Below are 23,716 nucleotides of genomic sequence, written 5' to 3'. Positions count from 1 at the left end.
AATCTATGCAGTCTGTGTAAATCAACAGTTAACAACACAAAGAGAAACATAAAAGCTTGGATCATTTCGGTATATTGTATATCTATCGTAAGATTCCAATCCAAAATATTAAAAAAACAGTTGGCCGTACAGACCCAAACTCATAATTAAGAAATTCAATTATTTTGACTTGTATGTATCAAGAAAACAGCGCGTGTCATGAGTGATAACAATGCAGTGTTTTCGAATTTAAGAATCGAATATATTTCAAACGATCATAACGTAACAGATATAAACATTGATTTAAGTTTGTTTACATTGTGTTATATTTATAATAACGATATCAACACTGAATCACCGACTTCGTAGCGTTAAAAACATTAACAACGAAAAAAATTACTTTTTACTGTTTATAAGGATAGGATATACACCTTGTATTTTAAAAGAAAAGTGTTTTTTATTCGTTTCAGCCTCGCTGTTCTCTAATTTTCTTGACAAATACTATCCTCGTTGTTCCTAATATATTCTTAGCATGGCTATGGCCTGAAAATATATAATGTCTTAATAAAATAAAGCTTGCTATAAGTTGCTAAAGCTATTGGTAAATTTTATGTTTAAAACAAACAATCGAGGTTGGACAAAGGTTGGACATATTCCTAGGATATTCTGAACTTCTGACCCAGAGTACATTCTTACAAAAAAGTGCTTAAAGAAATTATTTCATTGCTCAAAACACAAGGAACTTAATATTTAAGGGAAATTTTAGCTCTAAAAGTTAAACGGCTAAAAAATCGTTTGACACCTAAATTAATTTTTGTACCAGATACTCTAAACTTCCGCTTTCTCAGTAGGTCGGTAGCTAGCGTTCCCTGGATAAAAGTCCAATCAGTTTTTTGCTTCGATTACTAAACTTCGCTTCATCCCAAAGAGAACGAAATGATTTCTCCAATCAGTTCTCTTTTTGACCTTATATCATCGTACGTTTTTCTTCTTTTTAAAAATATTTCTCACAACAACCCTAACTTTTTATACTCGCTCGACAACAAAAGTTTTGTTTTTACATTTTAGATTCGAATTATTCATATTCGAAGGCGATAGTTGTTTTATAAAAGTAAGCAACTTCGGTCCCAGAAAACAACAATGGAAAAAGTATAGAAAACCAAATAAGCGTTAAGAATGGCCCCACCTTACGCAAATCTATTTATGGCAGTACTTGAAGGCCTAATCATAGCTGATTATCCCGGTTTTATTGAATTCTGGAAGCGCTTTATAGATGACATTTTTTTCATATTTACGGGAACTGAACTACAATTAAAACAATTATTCACACACATGAAAAAAATTCACCCGTCCATAAAATTTACTTTTGAGTATTCAAAATCAGATATTCCCTTTCTTGACACACGCATATATATTGACCAGTCTCGCAAATTACAAACAACCCTATTCCGCAAACCTACTGATAGAATGATGCTTTACACTACTCCTCTGAACACCCTCATCATGTTAAGGCTAGCATCGTATATACCCAGGCATTGAGATATTGCACAATCATATCCAATGACCAAAATTTAGAAAAGGAATTATATACTCTTGCACGCACATTCCTGGCTAGAGGATACCCCCTAAATCTCTTAATTGATAAATTTTCAAAGGCTCTGAATTTTTTGAGAAATGAACTCCTCGAACCCGTCATGCACACACACGTAGAAGAAATCACACCACTCATAACTCCATTTTCCCCTGTTGGTATGGCGCAAAGTAGAATTATTCACAAACATTGGTCAGTTATCGAAAAAAATGAGACTTTAAAATCGATCTGGCCGTCCCGCCCCTTAACTGCATACACACGGGACAAAAGCCTAAGAGACACTTTGGTTAAATCGGCTCAAAAACCTTTGTAATTATATAAAAATAATTTTTTTTCTGTCTACATATATATATTTTAGGTAAAACATTATTGTGGTTTTCTTCAACAGCCTTGTCGTCCTTAAGTCAAAGGTCCTATTAAGCAATTATATTTTAGGGGACAAAACTCCTTCTCAAAAGGGCCAAAAATTCTCGAATTAATCATTTTTTGTCTTTTAATAAAACGGATCGAAAACTCCCGCCTTTTTGCAATCGGATCGAAAATTCCCGCTTTATGCTTCCTTTTGCGTCCGACAATTATCCAGACAGATCGAAAAACCCCGCCTTTTTGCAATCGGATCGAAAATTCCCGCCATTTTCGGATCGAAAATTCCCGCTCTATGCTTCCTTTTGCGTCCGACAATTATCCAGACATAAGGATCGAAATTTCCCGCTCCCAGATTCGAACATTCTTGTTTACATCAAAGTCCGCAACCACCGCCGTTTAATTGAATAACGCGTTCGAAAAAATTTTTTTTGGGGGCCTAGACACAACCAAAATATTATTGACATTATCTTCGAGATTCTCCAACTGTAAACATTGCTACCAACATATTTTATTTATCTTCAGTAAGTATGTTCAATTTGCATATAGCTAATGCGCACATCGCGACCGTTATTCTTTAATCTGGTCTAAGTACACACTTCTTTCTAAGAAAAACGAACGGGGACTTCTGTAATCGCAAGGAGTTTGCTCGGACACTTCCCTGTCGGGCAGGTGAAACATGTTTCACAGAAACAGGGAAGAAGCGGTACCTGCTCCTGATGAAGGCCGTTTTGGCAAGCTGATCATTCTCGTTGTTTTGACAGTCCGCTCCGTTCGGTTTTCTTCCGTTCTGTTTCATTCCATTATTCGTCTCAGCATTATTATTAAAATTTTTTTTGCGCAGATAATGTCGCTGAACGCAACATACGCCGGTGAAGGAGATATAAAAAAGACAGAAATTTTCTTCAGCAATCTTAACAATAGCAATATCCAACAAATACGCGGCGAAATTTATAAGTCTATAAATGGTGACAGCTTTTTCCCAATACACACATGGCCTTTAGATATGCAGTTATTGTTCACTAACCTCCCTCTATCCGATTCAGATACATTTAAATTAATTTTATTTATGTTTGGAAATGGTTGCCCCCCACAAATTTGCATACAACATATTTTATGTAGCCACTTTAACAAAAACGCTATGAAAACGATAAAACGCATCCACCAAATTAGATGGATTACAACCAATTTGGAACACAAATTAAACACATGGTATTATTTTGACATATTTGAAAACAAAATGCTCTCTTTGAGTGGGATACCCAGGGGATCGTTATAAAACTATTTCACATGCACCTCCCTTTTGGTCTCCCCTTCCCCCCCCCTTTTTAACCCCGACAAAATTAATGATAAAGTGTTGTTCGCTATTTTTTGCTTTAAAATTTTAGTCTTTAATCATGGACTGCGATCAACTCAGTACTGGCGTTCCAGAAGACTTTGACATGTTTGCTCCCCCAGAAGACTCCCCTACCTTCGTGCACCAAAGACACCTCGAAAAAGAAAAAAAACAAAGCTTGGACTTGCTCCTAAAAGAAAAATTAAAAAAAAACAGAAATCGAGAACTTTGGGCCATGCATAAATATCATCCCCACCATTTCCCTTACAGAAAACCGAACTACCCACTGGAAGCAGATATGTCAACATACAGCCACCTCCCTTCACCATATTCTTCTGGAACAAGTCAATGAAAACATCACGCACATACAATCTAAATTAAACCAAATTGAATTACATTTACAGTACATACATATACCTACACCCATACCAGACAACGTAACGTGCGGCCAACCCTCTCCAGGTAAGTCAGGTAAGTATCCCTCTACACCTCTGTCTCCACCTGTGACCACAAACAAGAAAAATCCAATAACTAAAAGAACTACACTCCTCCCAAAAGAAGAAATTCCAAATCAAACGCAGCGACCAGTACCACTCATGAATCTCAAAATCCGACCACCTAAATTATACTACAAAAACACCAACTCCAATTCCAATCGAAAAAACACCAAATCCAATGACCACCATAAAAATCAAAGAAAACCAAAACAAAACAATTCAACAGCATCAGAAAGCACAATAAAATACAGGGATTATCGCTATTTTTAGTGATATATCTCTCACACACATGCACCTCCCCACTGCCATGGTAAGCCCGTACAAAATTATTTTTCCAAATAAATTTAAATCAACAAATTATGCTATTTTTTAATTTCAACGAAGTCCAAATTTGAACAATCTCTGTACCCAACCATATACAAAATATTTTGAGAACAAGCGCGCTCGCAACATGCACGGGTGACTAGACTTATGGGTTAAAGGGGAAAGTTATAGAAATACGGACTAAAGTTTGAAAAAATGGGACACCGCTTGGCACTGAAGCCGTCTATGCGAATACAGGGGTGTTTGTTCTGTCGTTTTATCATTTTGTGGGAACGAGGGGGCGCGCGGGGCACGCGTGACTTCTATCATAGGTTGGAGGGGCAAGTTAGAGTATCATTTCTTTTTTCGTCACAATTTAGCCTAAATAGAAATTGGGTTGCACTGGGTTGGAATGAGCGTGTTGCTGAAAGTTAAAAACACATACACTTATTTACCTACAGGCACTATTTCCGCAACTTTTAAACTATAAATATGAAAATATATAATGCTTTAATAAAATAAAGCTTGCTATAAGTTGCTAAAGCTATTGGTAAATTTTATGTTTAAAACAAACAATCGAGGTTGGACAAAGGTTGGACATATTCCTAGGATATTCTGAACTTCTGACCCAGAGTACATTCTTACAAAAAAGTGCTTAAAGAAATTATTTCATTGCTCAAAACACAAGGAACTTAATATTTAAGGGAAATTTTAGCTCTAAAAGTTAAACGGCTAAAAAATCGTTTGACACCTAAATTAATTTTTGTACCAGATACTCTAAACTTCCGCTTTCTCAGTAGGTCGGTAGCTAGCGTTCCCTGGATAAAAGTCCAATCAGTTTTTTGCTTCGATTACTAAACTTCGCTTCATCCCAAAGAGAACGAAATGATTTCTCCAATCAGTTCTCTTTTTGACCTTATATCATCGTACGTTTTTCTTCTTTTTAAAAATATTTCTCACAACAACCCTAACTTTTTATACTCGCTCGACAACAAAAGTTTTGTTTTTACATTTTAGATTCGAATTATTCATATTCGAAGGCGATAGTTGTTTTATAAAAGTAAGCAACTTCGGTCCCAGAAAACAACAATGGAAAAAGTATAGAAAACCAAATAAGCGTTAAGCTACCTCGTGATAAGTGGCCTGCCTTGTTTAAAATAACTTTATCCAGGTTATTTTGAAAAAGAGACAAAGTCTCACTTGATAAAGTGAGATACGGCGCGCAAATGGTAAACCGGAGGTAAAATTAATTTTTTCTATTCATAATGACTCCGTACTGCTTTTAATATAAACAACAAATAAACCCCCGTGTGACGATTATTTTAACTTAGTGTCCCCAAATGTATTTTACTGCTAGCAAAATTAGAACTATATTAAGTGGCCGTCCTGACAAATTTAAAAAATATAAAGGTCTACACGGCGTTGCCACTGTTATCGTGGTCGGTTGTGATGTATGGCGAAATATTAAAATCATATCCAATTTTGAAATCTTTTTTTAAAATTGGATATGATTTTATTTCGGTTTACACACCGTGAACAAAAAATTTTTCCAATGCTTTTTTTTATTTCCCTAAAAAAATATTTCCCAATGCATTACATTTTGATGTGAACTTCAATTTTGGACATTTTGAATCTTCTTTAAAGGAACTCATTAATTGGAAATAGTTTTTAAAGAAAATGTAAAGAATTAAATGTGCAGAAAATCATCATTGTTTTTAATAAAACTTTAAATAAACGTCTTGTACATAAATTGGATGAGTCAACAAGGATATGAAGAAAATAATTGATGAAAAATAATTGATGATGTTCACGAATTGTTTATTTTATAAAAAACACTCTTGTATTTCTGACGTTGTTGCAGATGATAGAATATCTCACCCTTGATTTGTGGTTTTGAGATGCATTAATCTGACTTCCTGGATTGCAGGTTTAAAAAAATATCAAAACACTAGCAAACTTTTAAATGGGTATTCTTCCAGCCGTTAGTTTTGTTTTGCTTACTTGTGGATTGTGTTTTCATCTTCTTGGAATATATTGCTTGAATAAATATAAACCGAACAACAACAATCAAAAAATTATTTTATTAAATTTAAGTTTGGTTGAAGTTATGTTAATTCTTGCTTGCGGTACCAGCGAGATATCGGTTGAGTATTTCAAGACAAATCCATTCTATGAGAGTTCCAATAAAGATTTACTTGGTGTGATACTCTTTTGGTTGACGACTTTATATTGTCTGATGATGGTCTTTATAATCATCGATCGTTTAACTTGTGTGGTTCTCCATATCAAATACAGTTACCATGTCACTTCCAAACGTTTGATCATTGTTCAAGTATTAATATGGTTTTCAAGCACAACTTTTGCTATACCGTTTCTTTTTCCAAATCAAAATGGAACGCAATTAAAACAATATTCCGACGTTCTTCTTCCGACTTTATATAATTTGTATTTATTACTGGCTATCTTTGTGTATGTGATGATTAACTATAAACTCAAAAAGAGAAGACGAAATCTTGGCATTCAAAGTGGAAGGGAAAAGAATTTTCTTTTGCAAAAACAAATTTTCATTCCATTCTGCATTATCTTCTCCTTTCTGTTGTTGTTAGTATTACCTGGATGCATTTCAACATGGGCGCATGATCGATTCAAGGATACCTCGACCGAAAACATTGTGAAATCAGTTATCAGATTTCTTTGGTACATCTGTTTTATTACAGATCCTGTTATTTATATATTTTTTAACAAAAAAATGAGAAACATTGCAACAAACCTTAATAATATCACTGCTGTCGCAAACCAAGCTAATATCCTACCCATTGAAACCTAATATCTTAAATCACGCGACGCAGAAAAGAGGCATGAACTATCTACCCAGAGGGATCACATCGGAATTATTTCCCAATTTTAATAAATTGTTAAACCACTACATTCAGTTAGGTCAAGTTCCTGTGGATGATGTCGTTAGTGTATGTTTGGTATTCTAATTCTAACTATAATTTCTTAGCTAAAACAAAAAAAAACATTTAAATTTTTTATGAACACCATTTTTACTTGTAAATATGTCTAGCCTAGCTAGCTAACAAAGAAATCCATGTTTCAACCTAGATATTAATTTTAATACAGTTGTTTTATAATCAAGGACGTGTTCCTACATCGTGAACGAAGTAAATAAAAACTTTAAGATTAATCAAGATTATATCTTTTATATACCTTGTTATGAAAAAACAAATCTTCTACAGTTTTATTTACCTGTCAATGCAATATTTCCGAACAACAGGGCGGTTTTTAATACGGATAGACAACAAAGCTTTAGATAGACATTAAAATAATTAGGGCATATAAGCAACAAATTTCAAAACATTTAAGAAAAAGACAGTTCATCAACTATTTCTTGAAATGACCAAACAGAATCGCTTGGTCAATACTCTGCACCAGATAGGCATTTCGTGTTTCCGTAGCTTAAGATTTCTTGATTTAAACATTAACTTACGATCAAAAGAGAAAAAAGCTGAGTCCGCTGTGAAAATTGACAATTGAACCTTGAATTAAGTGTATAATTAAAAACAGTTTCATTATGCCTTAATTCAACATCTCTCAAAATTATATCTTATTCATTTACATTTATAAACCTTACCTTAATCACTCTTGTTGATGACAACCGATGTTTCTGTCCCTCTTTGCGTATAAAAAGGGAATTAAAAGATCTCATTACAACAGTACGATAATCAAAGGTTTGAGATGGCACTTTGGTTCATAGTTGTTCGTTTTATACTCCTCTCTGTTGCCCTTTGTTTACATATCATTGGGATAAGTAATATTATTAAGTTTCAGTATCACAGAAATTTCGATTATTATAGTCAATGTATGTAGTGAAGTTTTTCACTTTGTGGAACACAGAAACCTCCACAACACGAATAGCAGTGTTCGCTTCTTTTTCTAACATCGTTCGTGACGTCATTTTGCATGTTAATGATTGTACTCGTTGTGGATCGCTTATTAGGCGTAGTGTTACATCACAAATATAGATATTACGTCACACCCAAGAAGCTGCTGAGCACAATTGTTGGTTTGTGGACAATATGTGCGTTACCGTCCATTCCACATTTACTTTATAACCAAACTAATCCAGAAATGGCTTTTTGTACTAAAATATTTCCATCAGCTTTAATCTGCTTCCACACATTGTTACCTATATTTGTTTATGTTGTCATTAGCTACAAACTTTACAAAAGGGAAAAGTGCTACAAAGAAACAGAGAATCGCAAAAATCCTTTTTAAGAAGAACACAAACATTAATACCTTTTTGTATTATTGTATCTTTTATTTTACTCGTTCTTACTCCAGAATTCGTCACCATTTGGACTGCAGATATATAACTGATTCAGGAAATATAGAAATGGGTTTAGCTTTCCTTTGGTATTCAGGTTTTATAGTGGATCCTGTTATATATGTTTTTCTTAACCAATCATTACGAAATATAGCAGTTGAGATATTTTGCTGCAGCAGAAGTATAAGTGAAATGACTAGTGGCCAAAGAACGGAGAACAAAAACAAGTCTCCAAGATGAAATGCACAATCATTAGAAGTTTATAATTTGAATCAATAATGATTCAAGTGAAATGCTAAACTTCGCCAAATTAGCAAATAGGAAAGCTGCAGTAAATAATTTACACAATCAACATGGTTTTAAACTGGTCTTGGACGTCGTTGTTGTCGCGTAGAAACAACAGCAAAACAAAACAACAGCAACAACCATGGATAGACTGCACCTTGAGGTGGATGTTGTTGGAGCTGATTTTTGATCCAAACTTTTTATTCTATGTTTTTTGTATTGTACGGATATTTAAATTTAGGTTTTCAAGAGTATTGTTATTTTTTCAATTTAATGCAGCCGAAAAAAATAATTATTTTGAGCATGCTGCGCTAAAAAATAGAGGGGATAAATTGCCGTCATATCATCAACTCAAGCTCGCACAAAAATTAAGGGAATAATTTTATCATTACCGCACTAAATTAGATGGAAAAACGTTTCATCATTTTTCCTATTTTTTTGTTTTGTTTTTGTCCATTGTTTTCAAGCATCCTGAGGATGATACTGATGTCGCTAACGATTCTTTTATATTGTAAATTTGTGTAGTAGCAATATAACCCGCAATATAATTAGAGGAAATTTTGACCTTAGCCTTAAATAAGAGGAAAATTGAAAACTCCCCATACTTTACTCGCACTATTATTTATAAGACAAAAAATTATTCAATATTCGTGAAAATGGCTATCCACACTAATTACAGGCCGCACTTTCACATTTTTTAACAAGTATTTTAAAGAAATCAATTCTTGTGTACAAACTTAGATCGTGTAAGAAGCCTAGCTAACAAATCAGCTAGCCAGCCAGCTGTAATAACCCTGTCCTGTTAAAGTTTTTACTCAGTTTTGCATAAGTGCTTTATATCGTAGCGAACAATATTGTTTCTCTTTGTATTATCTCTGACAATCTGATTCACAACGTGGTTGATTATTTTTCAAGTAGATCCGCTTAATAATGACTAGAAAACGAGCGAATCCGCTCAATAATGACTAAAAACAAGCGAATCGGCTCAATAATACTTTAAAACGAGCGAATCCGCTCAATAATACTTTAAAACGAGCGAATGCGCTAAACAATTCCACAAAAATGAGCGAATCCGATTGGTAATGACTAAAAACGAGCGAATCCGCTCAATAATGACTAAAAACGAGCGAATCCGCTCAATAATGACTAAAAACGAGCGAATCCGCTCAATAATACTTTAAAACGAGCAAATGCGCTAAACAATTCTACAAAAATGAGCGAATCCGATTGGTAATGACTAAAAACGAGCGAATCCGTAATACTTCAAAACGAGCGAATCCGCTCAATAATACTACAAAATAAGCGAATCCGCTCAATAATGACTAAAAACGAGCGAATCCGCTCAATAATACTACAAAATAAGCGAATCGGCTCAATAATGACTAAAAACGAGCGAATCCGCTCAATTATACTACAAAATAAGCGAATCCTCTCAATAATGACTAAAAACGAGCGAATCCGCTCAATTATACTACAAAATAAGCGAATCCGCTCAATAATAACTAAAATCGAGCGAATTCGCTCAATAATGACTAAAAACGAGCGAAACCACTCAATTATACTACAAAATAAGCGAATCCGCTCAATAATAACTAAAATCGAGCGAATTCGCGCAATAATGACTAAAAACGAGCGAATCCGCTCAATAATACTTCAAAAGAAAGATATCCTTAAACACTACTTGCCTTTACAAATTATCCGATGCTTCCAGCTTTATGATCCTTTTAATTCATTGTTGACAAAAATGCTGCCCGTGTTTTAAATAAACACGCGGAATACACTCGTATCATCATTTTCTCTCGTTATGAATGATTATTGAGCGGATTCGCTCCTTTTGAAGCAATATTGAGCGGATTTGCTTGTTTCTAGTCATTATTGATCGGATTCGCTCGTTTTTAAGTATTATTGAGCGGATTCGCGTGATTACAAAAAATAAAACGGGCACGAATTTTTTGGCAGATACATGCCACCGTAAATGCGGGCTTTTCATACTTGATCTTAGAGAATGACTTGACCTGAAAAATATATTTACTTACCCTAACAACCTCAGGACCCATTAATAGCTTTAGAATAAAATCCGGTACAATAAAACTTCAATACTAAATTTGAAAAAAAGGTTTTTGGTTGTTACTATCTATGACGTCATTTTAAAAGAATGGGTGTCCATAAAATTTAGCGTTCTTGTTTTCTGCGTTTAAATAAGGGCTGTTTTGATAAGAAATGATTGCTAAGGTGACGATATACCTTTGAAGCATGTTTTTTTAATCGCAATTTTTTCAGCGCTAGTTAATCAAAGTTTATTCATTCATACATCACCAAAAAGCATTTTTAAGTACCTATCAAATAGTATACTAATAATTTGAAAGTACAGAAACATTTTTGAAACATACCCTGCCTTCAAAAAAGTGACTTCATTTACAAAACTAATTCGTTTCCAATTCTCATTAGATGTTCTTTAGAATCGTGATAGATGTATGTAAAAACGATTTTTTAATTATTTTCCACAAAGTCCCCGTTTTTGATTTATTGTACTTTTTCTAAAAAAGCCATTTTTTAACTTAAACTTTCGTCCTTAAGATGTACTATCTAAAGAATCGTTAATTTTTTACAAATAAAAAAACGCTTTTAGATAAACACGTTGGCTTCAGCACAGTAGCACTCTCCCTTATAGATCTTCTGTACTTTTGTAAAAGAGATTTGAAATGTAATAGATTGTATTCGAGAAAGTACGAAACTACGAAAAAGTGTTTTAAAGAGTTTAAAATATCACGCCTTTCAAACATACTCATAATGATGGCGATACTTTATGATAATATTCAGAAGGTTGTCCCTGCGTGACGGAGTATACCATGGAAATAGAACTTTTCTAATTCGTTTAACATTTTTCTGTGACTTGCAGAAACAGAACAGGATGGCATACACTTTTAGAACTGAAAGATTTGAGGTGTTTTTTTTCAGATGGTCATTTCTTTTTGGAAAGGAAATATAATTTATTTTTAAAAGTTATACTCAAGAGGATGATAAGTGTTAAAAACATTCACTCTTAACTCTTATTCAATTTGAGGTATGAAAGACCGATCAGAAAAAAAAAAGTTAGTTATTTGGACAAAATCAATATTCCCTTTCGAAAAATAAACAAGAAACCCTGCGGCTTAAAGATTTCCGCCATTAGCAATAATCTTAAAAAAGATATAAAATCGTGACATACATGTCACGATTTTATAGCTATAATGCATTATCTTTCACCAAAAATATCTAGCCTCAACAATTTCCTCTTTAAATTAAAATTCATTGATAATTAATTGGTTCTGCCGAATATAGCTTTAGTAGACTACAAAATTGTAGTACAAAAGGAAATGACGTAGTTATATAACAACAAAGATGGCGCATTATAAGACGATCTTCATTATGCTACACTGCACGAGCTTTTTTTATTATAAACTTTAAAATAGAGTAATGTTCATTGGATAATAAAACAATTTGTTGCACTGTTAGGATTCTTATTGGCTTAAAACTCATTTTAGCCTTGTTCTCAGAAAAAAATCTGTCCAAACGAGGATTTAAGCTTTAGCCTGGATAAGTTTTAGGCGTCCAGGCTCTGGGCTGTCTCCATCTATCTCTCTCTCTATCTTCCCAGGCGTTTCACCATTGCAAAGATCGTCGTTTCTTCAGTAAAATAGAAAAAAAATCAATTTTTTGTTACAATAAAGGTATACCGCCACCTTAAGATTAAATTGTTTTCCAAATGTCGTAAATAATAAACCCGTGAACTTCAGCTACCAGTTAACAAACAACTCGCGCAAGATTGGAATTATGTATATTTGTGTATCATGACACGGAAAAATATTGCTTAATTTTCATGCATAACTTACAATGCTGTTTTCGAAGCTTTCTCAAACTCCATTGTAAAAAAAATGAACTTTGTGAGCACTATACAAAGACTGTTTTGTTCTCTTGAGAGCTTGTACACTGAATGCTGTCGTTTCTTGTATATGTTATACACAACGAAAATTTTTAATCGTCGTGCAGCAACATGCAATATGAAGATTTGTTGAAACAATAAATGAACGTCTGAAGATCAACAGTGATGGCATTAAACTGAAAAACGATTTGATATACCGTATTCCAACTGAACTATTATAAAAAAAGGTTAAAAAATGCGTTAACCTGTCCCTACCATTGTGCAAACTTGAGTCCATATAAAGAACTGAACGAAATAATGAGAATGTAGTTAAGACAACTAGCCGGATGACAGGGCGTTTTGACTCCAGAAGATACGCCGTTTCGACACTGAATCCCGCAGTTTACTCACAATTAACTGTTTAACTCGATAAAGACGGCTCGATGAAGCGCCTAATCAGAGCTGCAATTTGTGCTACACATCCAGGTGGAGCGCTTCAGAACAGGTATTCAGTATGTCGTATATCCACTGAAGGCCCCACAGTATTATAGCTAGTGTTTCAGGTGAAATATTAGAAATTAAAACACAACCTGTTGCTACTCCATCGTAGCAAAAACTGTGGGCCAAATTCTTCTTATTTAGTACTGTTTCTAAGGAATAAATAATTTATCATAATAAATAAATGAATGATGCTATATCTACTGTCATTAGACAAGTTAGTTTTCTTAAAAAAATTATTGCCAGTCTATGCTTGTGATAATGCATTGCAATGCACCGAGGGAGGGTGTTTCTTGCAATTACAAAAGATAGCCTTTTTAATTATAATAATAATACGCCAACATATTCAACATTGCTTTTTGATTGATTGTATTTTTAAATTTACATGGCAAGGAATTCAACATACATGTCAATGTTACACATAATTTAAAGATGTCGACAGATTTGTTTATCATCTGTAAAATCATATTATTATTATGTGGATTATGTTTTCATGTGTTGGGAATATATTGTTTGTTAAAACATAAACAGAACAACAACAACCAGAAAGTTATTTTGATAAATTTAAGTTGGATTGAAATAACATTAATTCTTACTACTGGAACGAGTGAATTTTTTGAATGGTATGATGATCACGGCAAACGTGAACCAATGAGTGAAAACATACTGTACTTTGTCCTTTACTGGTTCATGGCAGCATACTGTATGGCTATGGTTTTAACAGCAGTCGATCGTTTGATTTGTGTAATGTTACACATCAAGTATACTTACCATGTCACTTCAAAACGTTTAGTTATCGTTGCAACATTAATGTGTGTTTCTAGCGCAACTTTAGCTATACCGTTTCTTCTTCCAAATCAAAACGAAAATCACTTGAAGAAATATTCTCAAGTGTTTCCTTCTATATTGAGCTATCTATACGTGCTGTTGGCTATCTTTGTGTATGTGATGATTAACTATAAACGCAAAAAAAGAAGACGAAATCTTGGCATTCAAAGTGGAAGGGACAAGAATTTTCTTTTGCAAAAACAAACATTGATTCCATTCTGTATTATTTTATCCTTTCTTTTACTTGTAGTGCTACCTCAGTGTGTATACCTATGGATACTGGACCGACTCAGTGCTTCTGCTAAAGTGAATATCGAGTCAGTGATTACAGTTATTTGGTACACTAGTTTCATTGCAGATCCTGTTATTTATGTGTTTTTTAACAAGAAAATGAGAAACATTGCAAGAGATCTTTTGTGTTGTATTAGCAAACGGAAAACACGCACCGAATGTGCAGTTGTTAAAGATCTTGCGGTGGCTGATGCAAGCTGAACAATGAAATTAATTTTACTTAAAAAAGAATCCGTTCAAGATTGAAAATATCTTGAATCTGCAAACCGCTAATAGGAGAAGTAGTCGTGGGCTTAACTGTGTGGATTGCATGTTATCATCATATCTGTCCAAATAAAAGAGAAACGAAACAAAATATTTTTTCTGTATTAATGTAAATTTTGTATTAGTTGTTTAAAGTAGTAGAATAACTTCATCTCCAGTAATCATTGTTTCATATCATACACTTCATTGTCTATTATAATTTTCCCTACCTTCCACACACTTTTTATGGTGTAGTAAGACCTCCTTTAACCAAACATCCTAAACAGAAGCGTTAAGAGCTATTTTGGGGTGGATTAACGTCCTTTAGTTTCAGCTATATGCAGGATTTCATACTCGTATATTGAAGACTCGTGATGCAGAAAGTTGTTATTCGCAGAACTTTTAAACATTCTTCTTCGAACATTTTTAATCTATTTGATTTGATTTTTGTATGTTAACTGCAACCTAAAAAAATGGAAGTTATCGGAAGAATACGAAGACTTTTGCAGCTGTATCGGCCAAGTTAACTCTTTCTGAAATAATGCGCTGAATTACAACAATTTAAAGGCAGCAAAAAAGAGGGTCGCGCTTGAGTAGTATTCCTTGCGGAGGCAAGTTCAAAATGTATGCTTTCAATAAAACCTGAGCGCATGTGTTCAATAAAACCTGAGCGTATGCGCTGACTTATGGATATATTCATAAATTGTTTGCCCATTGACAAAAGAATAATCTAGGATTGCAATATATTTTAAAGCAAGGAGGTTTAAAAAGAAGGAGAGAGAACTCTTTTATTTCTATTGAAATCATCCGTGTCTCATGTTTACTTTTCTCTATTGTTCTTACATCGAATTCTGTCAATCAAAATTTGAAATCTCGCGCTTAAATTAATAAATTAGCCGTTGTCTTTTGTTACTATTTGCATAAATTATGAGCCCGCGGCTATTTTTCTCTCAGCGGTAAATGCTTGTTAGTTGATAAATTTGTCGTTTTTACATATCATAAACAAGCAAGAAGCGAAATGGCAGGCGAAGACGTTAAAAATATAATAGAATTGGATGATGACTTTTTTGTGACGGAAGAAATGTTGTCAGATTTTACTGTTTACGAAAGTTGTGAGGTGGAAGTATCGTTTGTGGAAGATCTGTTGGAAGAAGAAAATGAAGTAGATGCTGGATATTTGGGTATTCCTCAAATAGTATTCGTTGATGAAGAAGATGTGGACATGGTGGTTGATAACAACAGTACCAAAAATGTGAAGTTTGTGTGCAGCAAGTGCAAAAAACAGTATTTTAAAGAAGCTTACTACAAGAAACATACTCTGATATGTAAAAAGCCAACAGGTAATGCTTCAGTTTAATAAAGTCATGTTTTCTTTAAAACACCATTAGCTAGCTAGCTATAATGTTTTGTTTTTTGACTCTGCATGTAGATTTCATAGAAAAGCTATTGTATTATCATCATTTGATATGCTTTTTGTTGTTGTTGTCTTGTTTTGTTATCACAACTGTGTTCTGATGTCAACTCTGTATTCCAATAATAGATCCAGAAACAACAACAGTGGCAAGAAAAACTCTTGATGACTCAAAAAATAAATCAACTACAACAATTTCCACAAAACAAGTTAAATCAAAATCGAATCGTAAGTATTCATTCATGAACTCTGAGAACATAAGGAATTTTTTTTTGCTATATATAGAGCAAAATATTGTGAACTGGTGGTATAAACCTTTTTTTTTGCACCCTTTTAGAATCTTTATCCATCACCGATCATGAGCTGCAGCAAGAAAAAATGAATTTTGTTCGTGATGCTATGGTTAAAATTTCAAAAGACCCAATCAATAACATTGTTGTGAAAGGATTCAAAACACCTGGAAATCGTGTCAAAGAATTAGCCAACTCAATTTTGAATGCTGGGAGTGATGTTTTGGACATTATTTCTGAAAATGTAGTGTGTCGCATATTTAAAGAATTGCAAAAATCTAACCTACTGACTGGTTCAGGAAAAGAATCTCTTTGGAGAAAAGTGCATGAACTTGCACAAGACGATAAATTCAGACAACATTGGAAACATGTATTACCTAAAGGATACTGCATTGACAGTCAAGAATTCTCTATGTTGTTGCAGAAATTTGTTATGGAGTTAATAAAAATACTAGTAGCTCATGAAAACAAAAATCGACATGTCGAAAAAAGTCTTGACTTGAAACTCACAACTGAGGAACAAACTGTTCTGTATTATGTTTCAGGATACATAATTTTCTCGCTACGTAAAAAATACCAAAGATTAGCAGATTCGAAAAACAAAGTTGTTGCTGTGGCTGCATTGCAGTTTCTGAACTCATTGAAAGTTTCAGGTGATGATAAACTGCAGGTATATAGTTTTCTGGATTATACAAGATCTTGGGTGGACCAAGTCAGCAGAGGATACCTGATAAAAGTCAATGATGACATGTTTATTTTTTGCAGAAGAATTGAAAACGTTATTAGAAAAGTTTTAAATTTGAACATGTTGAAAAAATATAAAGGAGAAGATATACGGGAACTTTTCGAAAATGAACTTATGAAGGACTCTTTAATTGATCAAGCCTGGGTCATACTTTCACGGTATCTTGGAAATGAGAAGTTATCGAAAATTCTCAAAGCTCAGATCATTAAAAAATGGTGTGACATCAGAGCAAAAGCATATGTCACTGCATATATACAAGTAGTTCGACGCAAACTTGCTTCTCTAGCATCGGAGAAAAAAGAGAAGTTGACTGTAGTCTTATCTAAAAAAGGTGAACCAGCAATGAGAAAAAAACTTAACTAATTGTCATAACATTTTTACCTATAACTTGTTTTAATTTCTATATATCTTTTCCATGTATATAACTGTGTTTCTTAGTAAAATAATCATACCCTTATTATGTTTGTACTATTTTAAGGGTTTTTTTCGGATTGAGTAAGGATTCAATCTCGCTGAAGCTGTTTATTTTAAATCTAAATTTTTGCCAAGATTTGTGAACTTCACTCTCATTTCTTTTTTTTGTGCTACTTCTTTGTTCAGTTATGCACATTGGCAAGCGTTAAACTGAATAATGCTGCGAGATCAAAACTCTGCGCGCTTTGCTAGAAATTTAATAGATCATAAAAACGCGGAGAAATGGTCGATGGATAGGCTAATCAAGATGGTATGAAACAACATGCTTTTTATCAGCTGGAGGGACCCTGAAAAATAAGTTGCGCGTGCATAATTACCGACGCAAATATTCTTACGCGAGAATCGCTACTTAAAGCTGACCGCAACCTCGGACCTAGGATTGCCGCATCGGATGCTCTATGCCTGACTGTGGCCTGATGAAATCAACTCACTTTTTGATTATTCCATTTGATTAAATTTTTTGCAAACAAGTTTTATATCTCACACGGGTATCGAACTCTCTTTGCAAACAAGTTTTACATCTCACACGGGTATCGGGTATGTTTTATTGTGGTTTGTATACACCCTTACACCAAGAGGCCTTTGTCACGTTCTTTTTTTAAATCAACATAGTCCCGAATAGCGAATATTAATTTCGACACTCCTTCGCATGAATTCTTGTTGGGAATATAATGAAACTTGTCCCCAGGGTTGTTCTACATATCGCGAAGTGAGTATGTAAAAAAGCAAAACAAAACTGTAATATTTATTCACGTATGGCGGATCCATTCGAAATGAAGATAAAAGAAATTCCGTAATAGTTGTAATTTCCCGATGACATAAATAAAAATTACATAGCAATAATAAAGTAGCAATCCTAAATTTTTTTAATCTCAATTATTTTCTAAGATTTGATGTTTTCAAAAAAATGTTTCAAATCAAAGTCAAAATCGTACTCCACTAAAAATATTTGCAAAAGATGTGACTCAAAAGACAAGGCACTAATAACAAAACAACTTCTATGTTGAAAAAGCGTAATGGAAAAAATGTCTGACATACTCAGAAAAAATATAAATAAAATAGTCAAACAATCATGTTTCCAAAAGTATCAATATATAAATAACTATCTCTTTCTTTTCTGTGGAAGTTTCCTCATATCATTTACGTCTAGGTGAATCTGATTTTGATTACCACGTCGAGTGTTTCCACGTAGATCTCTGATCAACTCAGATTTCATAACAAGCAAAGAAAGTTCTTGTTGGCCAAATTGATAAAGTGTTGGGTTGTCACATGTACCACCACTTCGTCTTTGACGAGCGAAATGTTCCTCCAATGGATCTTGTGAGAATTTCTCGCTCAAAATCATCTTGACATTTGGACTCTGGAGAAGTAATTTGGTCAGTTCCACGAATGATTTCACTATGGACAAAGATAAAAAAAATATACATTTATAGAACAACACCGTTTGTCCATGAAACATAGATAGATAGATAGATGTGCATATTTTACATGGCTAGCCTCACAAATATCGAGGGATATACCCTGTCTATTATTTCCAGGAGGGGCCATGGCGTAGATGGAGAGTCCTAGAGTATTTAATGCTCATTTTGAGCTACGCAGACCCAATTAGAGCCCGCGCTCTACTAGACAACTCCCGGCAACATCCAACGGCCACACAGTGTGCCATCTTCCCAATTTCCCTCACATGGCTTGGGTTAACCCGGGGCTATGGTAACATTCACTCGCCCATGTTGAATCGCCGTCAAGAGGAATCGAACCCCGGTCTCCCGCACAGAGTACGAGAGCTATAACCACTAATCTACGGCGCCACAAACCACAATTGCAGAAAAATGTAGATTTTTTACCTGTTATTTTCCAACCATTTATCGTCTGTTTGCTCAATAACAATTTATTTTTTTCATCTTGGGATAAATTAGGTGTGTCATTGGCTTGTTCTTCCCACCTTCCCAGGTAATGTTCGAGGAATTCTTTCTCTAAAAACTGAATTTTACATGTTGATGTGAAAAAAATGAAAAATGAAAATGGAAATATTTGCACACCCTTTTACATGGAGATCAAGTTCTTTAGGACTGGTTTACAAATATGCAAAATGAACTTGAGCTTTTTGAGGGAAAAATGTTGTGTTTCTGAATTCCGTTACAAAATAATTGAATGTATTTCGAATGATACTACTAACCTCAAAACGCCAATCGTTAACATCTCTATATGCTGCAAGAGCTATTTTTCCGCCACGATCTTGATTAATTGAAGATACATTCAAGCAATCAAAAACTTGGTCAAACATACGCACAAACTTTATTGTACTTTTCGTATAATGCAGCCCCTGAACCTCAAGTGCATCAGCAGTTGTTTTACTCAAAACCTAAATGCAAAATCATAATTTACATGAGCAATGATAAACACATTATCAGAAGTATATCATTATTTGCAACTCCCACAAAATAATCAAACTGTGAATCCACTATCACTCAGAAAACACTAATACAAACAAGCAGACAAATAAATAATAAAAAAAGAAAAGAAAAATATCTCACTTGGGTAGCCAACTTAACTTGCATCCTCAACCTTGGAGTTAACTTTATGTGATCCTCTTTTAGTTTATAAAGTTTCCTTAATCCAGGTGCTGCTCCATGTAAATTCAGATCCCATTCATAAACATTGACAAGATGGTTCCAGCTGATATCCATGTGATCGAGCTAATAAATAGAAAATTGATATATGTATACAGATATACTTTAAAATTGAAACAAACAAACAAAAAACACTTACAAAAAGATTGCGTGTATTATTGTTTCCATGAGAGTTCTCGAAACAGTTTCTCGTTGTTTTAATGAGATGAGGGACATCGGATATAAAAAAGATCTTTCTGTCCAATGATAATAAGTTGTTGGTCCAATATGTGTTACCAATATCAGGTGTCACCATAATTTTGTAAAACTTCCTATTGGGAGAAGCACCATCTGAAATAAATGCTCGAACATAAAAACCAATTGCCTCCAATACATATGTCGCCTCCCATACACATGGATAGAGCTGATCAGAGGTAAATCCCAATGATGCGAAATATCCAAAAGGATACACCAGAGATGAAACAATTCCTCGAACCATAAACACTATCACATAGGAAGCAAAGTGACGATCATTCTCTGATGATCCCTCAGCACGTTTTTGAAATTCAACTAACTCATCGTTAATATCCCCCATATCAGTGAAACCAACCAATTGTCCAGTTGACTGTCTGAACACCAAGTCAGCTTTTATTTTCATCTCATCATAAATAAGCGAAACGTTTTTTTGGTGATCATCCAGAGTTGCAATTTTACTATCCACTATTAATCTTTCAATGACATCTGGATTGAATCCACACATTGGATCAGTGAAGTTTATGTATTTTTTAAGTGTGTCAATATGTGGGAGTTTTAAAAAATTCAAATTCGGATTTCGCAAATGTTTATATGCTGCTGGTGAATGGTGGTATAAACTGAGGCACCACCTAATAATTAGTGGGTGCCATCTCATGCCATTAGGTGAACTTTTGGAAGCCATTTCTTTTTGTTGCTCCCATAACAACCACTGGGGACTGCCTTCGGGTATTTCAGGACATGTTTCCTCATTGCAAACAATATTTTTTATAAATTCGTGTTGCTCATCATCAACATGGATGCATTCTTTCTCAGTAATTTTTCTTACCCAAGATGATAATTGGGCAACTTTCTTTATTGCTCTCTGTTTTTCTCCCTGAGTATTGCGATATCTTTCCTCTAGTTCTTCTCTGGAAAGATATCGAATGTTTGTATGTGAGGAATCAAGCACAGAATCATCACTTTTCCGTCTACTTCTAACTTTTTTAACTGTTGGTTTAAAAGAATTGCACATACTACATACAGATGAAGGTTTTTCAGCTAAAAAATGACAGTTGGTATGGCGTATTGTTTTAAAATTGTCTTCATCAAATCTGACCATTTTATCGTCTTCAACAAAAGCTACTGGAAATGTTCCACTCTGATTCATGAATGGCTGTTCGAAATTACATCTCGACTTGATTACATCTTCATAACCTTGTAACCCCGTGCAAACACTGACTGACTTCCAGAATGACGAGAAAGTTGAAATATCATCATTTTTCAAAACACATGGCAGAGTTTTTGTTAGTTGTATTGTTTCTTTCTCCATAGGTTTCCCATATATGGAGAAATCCCAACCATTGCTGTTGTCTATACGTATTGTAAGCAAATGGTTTAATTCTTTTTCATTTTGACAAAGGGTATAGACACGTTTATAGTTATCCGATTTATCACATATACTAAAACCAACTTTCTTCATACTCACATCTAATTCCAGTATTTTTAAGCTGTCTTTTCTGTTTACAGCATAATTCATGCACACACAATTTTCATCCACATGAGGGTAAAATGATGCAGCAGTACCAATTATTTTTTTTGACGTTTTCATCTCATCTAATTTTCTTCTACATCCATTACAAGTAAATTTAGGAAATACACAAGGATCTTCTTGTTCACAATTTATTCCATATATAGATTGAAACACTTCACTGTAAATATCACAAGATTTAAAATTAACGTAATGTTTACTTTTCACAATTTTCTTCCCACACAATCTACATAGCTTTTGAATATACTCTGAATGTGAAGCAGACATGTTGACACAGCAAAATTCAAATATGAATACTTTATTTTTCAAAAAAACTTCATAAAAAACCCACAAAGGTGTCAAGGGAATTAAAAAAAAATGTGAACCACTTGCCAGCTGGTTATGTAACACCTAATAAAAAAACAATTATAAACTCAATTCAATATATATTCAAAACATACAGCTGGTGTGAGAGAAAGAAAGAATATACATAAACAGAAAATCTACTCCCACTGGGGAAAAAAGAAAAAAAGTTGCTTAAAACTTTTACCTAAATATACATAATTAGAACTAATAATTATTTTCTTTTGTTCCATGACAATGGAAAACATCACCGAGTGCTGCGACGTGCTGCGACACCCTACCGAGAATTCGTCTACTTCGAGAGTAAAAAAAACAATTTTATAAATAACCCCTCCTGACGAGACCTGCACAAAAACGTTAATCAACCCTTTAACTAACATTTTCCCAGGAGGGGACATACGAAATAGTTTATAAGTTGTAAAACTTTACGATCTCCCAAGGCAGCTTTTCGCACTTTGAAGGCACTTTACTCCTTCCGCGTCCTTATGGAAGTGGAAAAACAAACTTCACCCTCATTGAATCTTGTAGTTTAACTAAACTACATGTTTTCCTGCTCTTCCGCATTGCTGTAAGTGTGATTTTTAAGATTTATCTTTTCTCGTTAAAACACTCGTTTCAGAGTCGGTAGGTAAATATTGAGCCAAATCAGAGACACGGATCAGTTCAAAGGGGCGCCGAAACAATAAAAAATTGAATAGAAAATTTAAAGGGACGCCGCGAGTTCTCTCTCCTTCTTTTTAAACCTCCTTGTTTAAAGGGAATTAAACTTTGCCAATTATGAGCGCATCTATCTTTCCGCTTCACAAACTTTGCATTGTACGAAAAAGTTATTTTGTTGAATTTTAATAACACGACAACATAACTACAGTAGACTCCCGGTTATTCGAACCTGCACTTATTCGAATAATTCGGTTATTCGAAGTGAGATGGCGTTCCCCTTGGATCTGCTTACCCAACTCAGGTAAAAACACTCTCGGTTATTCGAACTTCAGTTATTCGAATAATTCGGTTATTCGAAGTGATTTTTATTCCCCTTGGGGCCAATTATAGGCTAAGTCACCCTCAGTTATTCAAATTTTTCTTATTGGGAGATCGTCGAGTGAGAACATTGATTTTCTGCGATTAAAACACTTTTTTTCTTCAAAAAATCAGGTTTCAATATTCATGGCTATTTACACTCTTCAAGCAATTTCTTCAAAAGTTCAATATTCTCCTTCAGTCCAGAGAATTGAAGCAAACAGGGGATCCTCAATCCCTTATCATCTCCAAAGTTAGTTCTTTTCCCTGTCACTTTTACTTTGCAAGTACACAACATCTCTGACTTCAGAAAGTAAAAATTCTTTGTGTTTACACGCTCAACCGAACCACAATGCCTCAATTACTTAAGAAAAGTCCATCCCATTAAGGTTAAGTTGAAAATCTGGCGGGAAAACGAATTTTTCAGTTATTCGAACTCCCGGTTATTCGAAGTAAATTCTTATCCCCCTTGAGGCTTCGAATAACCAGGAGTCTACTGTATGTGAACATTACTATGACAACTGCGAAGGAAAATTTTCAAACTTCTATCTGGAAAGGTTGCTAAAGTGCGCAGTTACTTATTTAATAAGCGTAACCGCGCAT

At 34.1% G+C, this 23,716-nt stretch overlaps 3 protein-coding genes across 3 annotated transcripts; 2 read left to right on the top strand and 1 right to left on the bottom strand.

Moving 5' to 3' along the window:
* Positions 1–13,512: 13,512 nt before the first annotated feature.
* LOC130628154 (blue-sensitive opsin-like) lies at positions 13,513–14,400 on the top strand. Its single transcript, XM_057441430.1, has one exon. The coding sequence runs from the start codon at positions 13,513–13,515 to the stop codon at positions 14,398–14,400; it is 888 nt and encodes a 295-aa protein (XP_057297413.1).
* Positions 14,401–15,190: 790 nt separating this feature from the next.
* On the top strand, positions 15,191–17,345 carry LOC130628693 (uncharacterized). The gene is made up of 3 exons (XM_057441677.1): positions 15,191–15,782; positions 15,983–16,081; positions 16,191–17,345. The coding sequence occupies exons 1-3, from the start codon at positions 15,461–15,463 to the stop codon at positions 17,249–17,251; spliced, it is 1,482 nt and encodes a 493-aa protein (XP_057297660.1). The 5' UTR covers positions 15,191–15,460; the 3' UTR covers positions 17,252–17,345.
* Positions 17,346–17,987: 642 nt separating this feature from the next.
* Positions 17,988–22,857, bottom strand: LOC130628688 (uncharacterized). Its single transcript, XM_057441675.1, has 5 exons — positions 20,132–22,857; positions 19,897–20,058; positions 19,539–19,724; positions 19,207–19,342; positions 17,988–18,760 (listed from the first exon to the last, which is right to left on the bottom strand). The coding sequence occupies exons 1-5, from the start codon at positions 22,019–22,021 to the stop codon at positions 18,465–18,467; spliced, it is 2,670 nt and encodes an 889-aa protein (XP_057297658.1). The 5' UTR covers positions 22,022–22,857; the 3' UTR covers positions 17,988–18,464.
* Between the last annotated feature and the right edge of the window lie 859 nt (positions 22,858–23,716).

The sequence above is a fragment of the Hydractinia symbiolongicarpus genome, chromosome 2 (assembly GCF_029227915.1).
Source record: "Hydractinia symbiolongicarpus strain clone_291-10 chromosome 2, HSymV2.1, whole genome shotgun sequence".
NCBI lineage: Eukaryota > Metazoa > Cnidaria > Hydrozoa > Anthoathecata > Hydractiniidae > Hydractinia > Hydractinia symbiolongicarpus.
This window is presented reverse-complemented; position numbering and strand designations above follow the sequence as displayed.

What these genes read in the sequence shown, in the direction of transcription:
- LOC130628688 (XM_057441675.1), bottom strand. Translation starts at nt 22,021, where the DNA reads ATGTCTGCTTCACATTCAGAGTATATTCAAAAGCTATGTAGATTGTGT. An exon ending in ATAATACACGCAATCTTTTT is followed by an intron (nt 20,059 to 20,131) that starts GTAAGTGTTTTT and finishes TCTATTTATTAG; the next exon opens with CTCGATCACATGGATATCAG. An exon ending in AAATGGTTGGAAAATAACAG is followed by an intron (nt 18,761 to 19,206) that starts GTAAAAAATCTA and finishes CTTTGTCCATAG; the next exon opens with TGAAATCATTCGTGGAACTG.
- LOC130628154 (XM_057441430.1), top strand. Translation starts at nt 13,513, where the DNA reads ATGTCGACAGATTTGTTTATCATCTGTAAAATCATATTATTATTATGT.
- LOC130628693 (XM_057441677.1), top strand. Translation starts at nt 15,461, where the DNA reads ATGGCAGGCGAAGACGTTAAAAATATAATAGAATTGGATGATGACTTT. An exon ending in GATATGTAAAAAGCCAACAG is followed by an intron (nt 15,783 to 15,982) that starts GTAATGCTTCAG and finishes TTCCAATAATAG; the next exon opens with ATCCAGAAACAACAACAGTG. An exon ending in AGTTAAATCAAAATCGAATC is followed by an intron (nt 16,082 to 16,190) that starts GTAAGTATTCAT and finishes GCACCCTTTTAG; the next exon opens with AATCTTTATCCATCACCGAT.